This window comes from Acomys russatus, chromosome 6 (genome assembly GCF_903995435.1).
Source record: "Acomys russatus chromosome 6, mAcoRus1.1, whole genome shotgun sequence".
Taxonomy (NCBI): domain Eukaryota; kingdom Metazoa; phylum Chordata; class Mammalia; order Rodentia; family Muridae; genus Acomys; species Acomys russatus.
Genome location: NC_067142.1, coordinates 1,850,314 through 1,856,313, shown reverse-complemented (window position 1 = coordinate 1,856,313; position 6,000 = coordinate 1,850,314). Strand labels below are relative to the sequence as shown.

Here is a 6,000-nt window from a genome sequence, read left to right as displayed (position 1 = left end):
TACAGAGTAGAGTTAAAAATGAAAATATAAAAACTCTAAAGATAAATCTTTTTCTGCTTTAATATGTAGGGAAATTTTGGCTTTATGTTATTGATATTTTTAATCTACTCGCAACACACACACACACAGAGTTAAGTATTCATCCTATTGTTGATTTATTTATAGAAAGAAAATGAATTCACAAAGTCCAACAAAGTGATTTGAGTGAGATTGTTTTTATAAATTCATATGCCTCTGTGTTGGGGGTGTGTCAGGAGTTTGTAACTGGTTTTTATTTCTTTTTGTTTGTTTGCTTTTCAAGACAGAGTTTTTCTGGGTAGCCTTGGCTGTCCTAGACTCACTTTGTAGACCAGGCTGGCCTCGAACTCACAGAGATCCTCCCACTCCTGCCACCCTGAGTTCTGGGATTACAGGTGTACACCACCATGCCAGGCTGATTTTCTATATCTTTCATAATTAGGATTTTGTGACTGCAGTCAGTAGATATCAGAATATGGACCTTTTCCTATGCTGTCCCTGAAGCACGACCTGGCTGAGAGCCAAAAAATCAATAAGATTCATAAATAAATTTTTTCTTGACTATCTATTATTATGAGTCAGTTCTTTAGTTGCTTATGAAGAAAGGCACTATTATGCAGAAGTCATATTATAAAACATTTAATAAAGATTCATGGAATAACAAATAACCACAGTGAAATAGCACATCATCCATGCTACACAGTGCAAATAACAGTAAGTTTGAACAGTAGAAAATGGAAGCCACTGAGCTATACAGATGGTCTCAATCAAATCAGGACAAATCAAAACAGCTGGTGTTGTGTGCCTCAGTTATGAATCACCATATTCTTTATTTTTCTTTACAGTTTCACTGGAGAGATGTAAAACAGGACATAGCCTTCTTACTTGCTTATCTCTGTTTTGAGATGGTTGTTTTTCACATCCTACTAATGAATGCAACTTATGTAAGGTCTATAAAAGGCTAACTTTTGAAATAATTTTAAAAACTGATTTTCAACATTTCTGTAAATGAAATCATATGACTAAATGCAATGCCCTAGAAGAAGCATAAAAATTCTACTGTGGAAAGAAGGTCATTCTGAAAACAGGAGTCATTATGTACTTTATAAATGTTGCACCCATTATTGTAATTTTCTAAGCATATATATTAACATTTTAATGATTAGCCAAATATTATTTCTTGAAATCCAGTCTTGTTAGTAGCTAAAATCTTAGCATGATTACATGTTCTGGTTTCTGACGCGAGTTCTTCTCTTTGTTCTAGGTAACTATTACACCATTCCTTGGCAACAGCTCCTCAGCACTGGTGACCTCTTCTAGTCCAACACTCTACAGATTATTATCTCTGGACCCTCAGCTGACACACTGCCGGAGGCAAGAGCTACGAAGCCAACTAGAACTGTGCCTTTTCTCTTGTCAAGGTTTTTCTCTTACACAGGAAAAAGGAAGAAAAAAAAAAAAAGATGAAGCTGGGCAAAGTGGAGATGTGCCATTTTCTACAGCTTATAGCTCTCTTCCTGTGCTTTTCTGCGACCAGTCAAGCAGAGCTGCCAAGGTCGCGATCCAAGCCCTATTTCCAGTCAGGGAGGTCCCGGACCAAGCGCAGCTGGGTGTGGAATCAATTCTTCGTGCTGGAAGAATACATGGGTTCAGATCCCCTGTATGTAGGCAAGGTAGGGCATGTGTTTGTTCAAAGTTTCAAATGGTTACTGTCAGTATCTATGGTTGGATGAAGAGCTGCTAACTTCTTTTTTTTTTTTTTTTTTTTTTTTTGTGATAAACAGACAAAATAATCCTCTCTGAAAAGTTGAGATTTTTGTTACGAAGTACTGTGTCAGGTAGGAAAGTGAAGCACAAATTAAGGACTGATGCTCTTAAATCTTGGAGGCCTGATGTACCACTATTGAAATATACAGCTTAGCTGTTATTACCACAATTAGGACAAGATGACATACTACAAATGCAGTAATATGGTTTCGTCACAAGTTGATATTGAAAATTTTTGTCTGCTTATATAATTGAATATTATGAGACTCGTTATGACATTTTCTTACATGTATATAATGAATTTTCACCACATTCAAAGACACACCTAACACATTCAAGAAATTCCCTCCTCCTCCTCCCACTGATACCTTTCCCCTTCCCAACTAGTCTGCCATCTACATTCATAGATGTGTGTGTGTGTGTGTGTGTGTGTGTGTGTGTGTGTGTGTGTCAGTAAGTTTCATCAAGTTTGCTTACAGGAGTATGAGTGAGAAGTGGCAGAGTTATTTACAGGAATATCTGTTTAAAATATTTTATTAATTTATTCATATTACATTTAAATTGTTCCCCATTCCTTGTATCCTTCCAATCCTCCCTCCCTCCCATTTTTCCCTTACTCCTCTCCCCTATGATTGTGACTGAGGGGGACCTCGTCCTCCTGTATATGCTCATAGGGTATCAAGTCTCTTCTTGGTAGCCTGCTGTCCTTCCTCTGAGTGCCACCAGGCCTTGCCATCCAGGGGATGTGGTCAAAAATGGGTCACCAGAGTTCGTGTCAAAGTCAGTCCCCACTCTCCACTCAGCTGTGGAGAATGTCCTGTATATTGGCTAAATCTGGGGAGGGGTTTGATGTTTACTTCCTGTATTGTCCTTGGCTGGTGCCATAGTTTGAGCAAGACCCCTGGGCCCATATCCGCCCGTCATAATGTTCTTCTTGTAGGTTTCTAGTACCCTCTTACAGGAATATCTTAAATGTACCAGTATCTATTTACTAGAAGAAAACATCTGCTCCTCTGGCATCAAATGCAGCTGGTGATTATCTACTGGCTTGTTTTATGATACTGTGTAAACATATCCACAATTATGTATCCGTCTGCCCACTTATTACTACAAATTACAACATGAAATTCTTTGACTTAACTTATAAGCAGTCCAAAATCCATTTTCTTAGTTATTTTCTTCTCAGAGAACTCTGATTTTTTTTCCTGCTTTAGAAAATATCCTTTTTGTAAACTCTGAGCATGAGTAGAATTCAGTTTGAGGAGCTATTAGACAAATGATGAGCAGTTTATGCTGTATGCATCTGGTGGTATGTGGCAGCCAAATAAGGATTTTTTTGTCTAAATATTTTGATAGGAAATATTGTTGTGAGAACTCACTGACCTAGAGGGCATGTCAAGAGAGCATAGTTTGATTCTCACTTTTCTTAAACTTTATTCCTGGGTGATAGACTTTTCAAAATATTATGATGTCCTAAATTTCTCAATAAGACATTTTGCACTGGTAAAAAAGATTAATAAACAGGAAAGATCAGTTGTGTGTTTTCCTTTCATCTCACCAGTTTAAGGTGTCCATTCCTAATAAAGGGTAGCATGATTACTGATACATTTACTTCTAATGTAGGTTTATTTTTATTTAAAATATGATAAGACAAATGCTTAATATTGGTGCTCTTTCACAAGATTGGATTAAAATTCTAGGAAAAGGTTAATGAATACCTACATTGTTCAAGGTAATTTAAAAATATTTATCATTTTAATAATGTTTAAGATACTGATTTATATTGTATGGGAAACAGGATGTAAGTTAGTTTCTGTGTTCTAGGCCTGTGGAAAAAGACTCATTATGGCAAAGAGGCTTTAATTTTCCTGCACTAAAACAAAAAATATGTCAATACCAAAAAATATAATGCACATATTCACTTTACACTCATTATCTTATACAACTACTAAAATCATCAATATTTTATAAGTACCAACATTTTTTTACTTCATCCTAACTTATTTCCTAGTACAAAAGTAATTGAGGTAAAGTCCATGGTTACAAAGCAATGACGTGAATTTGAAGTGAACTTGATTCCCAGGATTTGTAGGTTACTTACAGCACATAGTACTCTATATCACAGAAAATGTGTGTGTGTGTGTGTGTGTGTGTGTGTGTGTGTGTGTGTGCGTGTGTGTGTTATATCACAGAGTCAGAAGTGATGACATAGATTATTAAACATGCAAGTAAGTTTGTGTTTTTTTCTTTCATGATATGTATTAAATTGTGCCCATACAAATGTTTCTAGTGAAGTGCACAAAATAGAAATAAATTTTAGATCCTCAGCCTTGCTGAAATTTAAAAAGTAAAAAATTTAACATCTTGAGATGGATTGAGGTATTTATTTTCTAGAACAAAAAGTACTAGACCTCATATTTCTTTCTAGATTTGATGACACAGATCATAATGATTATATATTCTGTACAGGTGAGCTGACAATTTGTTTCTTTAGGGACTTAGTGATCTGAAGTAGCAGAAGAATAAGAATAACTTTGACGCTATTACATTTACTAGAATCTATAAATATTAATGTATTTTCTTTTGTTTGCTTGTACTTAAGGTATGCAATGACTATGATCAGATGTGTTTGTAGGACAGTGAACCAAATATTCCATACAAAGGTGTGGTGGACATATATGCATAGGATGAGAAGGAAAGATAAGAAACTATGAAATAGTTTTCTATGACATGCATCAAAACGTCCATCGTGCTAGAGAATTGGCCACATCCTTTATCAACCAGCTTTTGTATCTTTTGTAGATATTTTGAAGGAAGTTGTAGACTTTAATAAATGTCATGGCTTTATTAGGTCACATAATCTAAGTGCAGAGTGATTGACAAGTTTTATTTCTAGTTCTGATTGTATAATTTGAAGTAAATTGTCTAGTGTCATTAACTTTTTGTTTCCTCTCCTCTAAAGTAGAAACACTGACATTTACTGTTTATTTTTACTACTTAGTAATGATATAATATAATAGGAGAGCTGGTGAGATGTCTCAGGTTAAGGACAGATAATGCTCTTGAAAAGGTCACAAGTATAATTCCCTGCACTCAAGCTGGGCATTTTACAAATTTCTGGTCTCCAATAGCACTACACTCTTTTGCACAAGCCTTCACAATTACATACACATGCACATTAAAATATATTTAGACTGGGTTATAAGTGTAATAATATTTCACATTTCTACTTTATCACATAATATATATTAATAGCTATTGATAGGCTCTGTGAAGTGTATTATGAGTTATTCCTTACATGAAAGTAGCTACTGACACACACACACACACACACACACACACACACACACACATATATATATATTGAATAACATTTGTATTTTTCAATGTTAATAATGATGATGTTTTGAACTGGACTTAGTTATGGACTTACAATTAATTTCTGTGGGTTCCCTCAAATTTTCAAATTCTAAGACTAAAATAATGGCATGTGACCTTAAAAATTAATTGACTTTATAGAAAATGAAAATTTGTCATTAAGATTTCCTGATTTCACTAGACTGACTCTGTGACTTATCTGTGCCTTTCCAGCACTGGAATGGAGATCTGAACTCAGATCCTAGTGGGTGTGAGGCAAGCATTTTACTGACAGCCATCTCTGCAGTTCCCAGTCCTGGACTGGTTTTAGAGATGATGGATGACCCTTATTAGTAGCTTTCCTCTGCTTTTTGTACGATAGAAATTGCTTGATTATTGATCCTAAATGCACATATAATTAAATAAAAAGACAATATGCTATCATGATTAAGTTCTATTGAGAGAGTAATGATGTGCTTTCCCTTTGGTTAATTATTTCTTATATTTTCTTATGGAGGAAATGAAGTAATGAGGCTCTTTTGCTCTTCCTGGGTTGCATATTACAGTAAGTTTGCTTGACATACATAGGAGACCACATTTCCCAACCAACAGATTACATTGGTGTAGGTTTTCACCCCAGTCTTTTCTTCACTTTGGTATTTCTCACTTTACATGCTCTAACTGTCTGACAAAAAAAAAAATTGTCTACAAAACCACCAAGTCTCTGTTCCAGGTATTAAGTGGTTTTCATCTTTCCTAACTGTAATGGGCTGCCAGCCGATGGCTGTGCCTGAGGCCATTACTTTCACAGAAATATGGTCTTCCTGCACCTTCCACAGTCTGCTTCTCTCATCATTA

The 6,000-nt window shown here is 35.4% G+C and overlaps 1 protein-coding gene across 1 annotated transcript in view; it reads left to right on the top strand.

Moving 5' to 3' along the window:
* Window positions 1-1,271: 1,271 nt before the first annotated feature.
* Window positions 1,272-6,000, top strand: part of Cdh7 (cadherin 7) — a 140,090-nt gene continuing 135,361 nt past the window's right edge. The window contains exon 1 of the mRNA XM_051147201.1: window positions 1,272-1,691. Coding sequence (XP_051003158.1) covers window positions 1,482-1,691 — 210 coding nt within the window. The 5' untranslated portion in view covers window positions 1,272-1,481. The remainder of the gene's footprint in view (window positions 1,692-6,000) is intronic.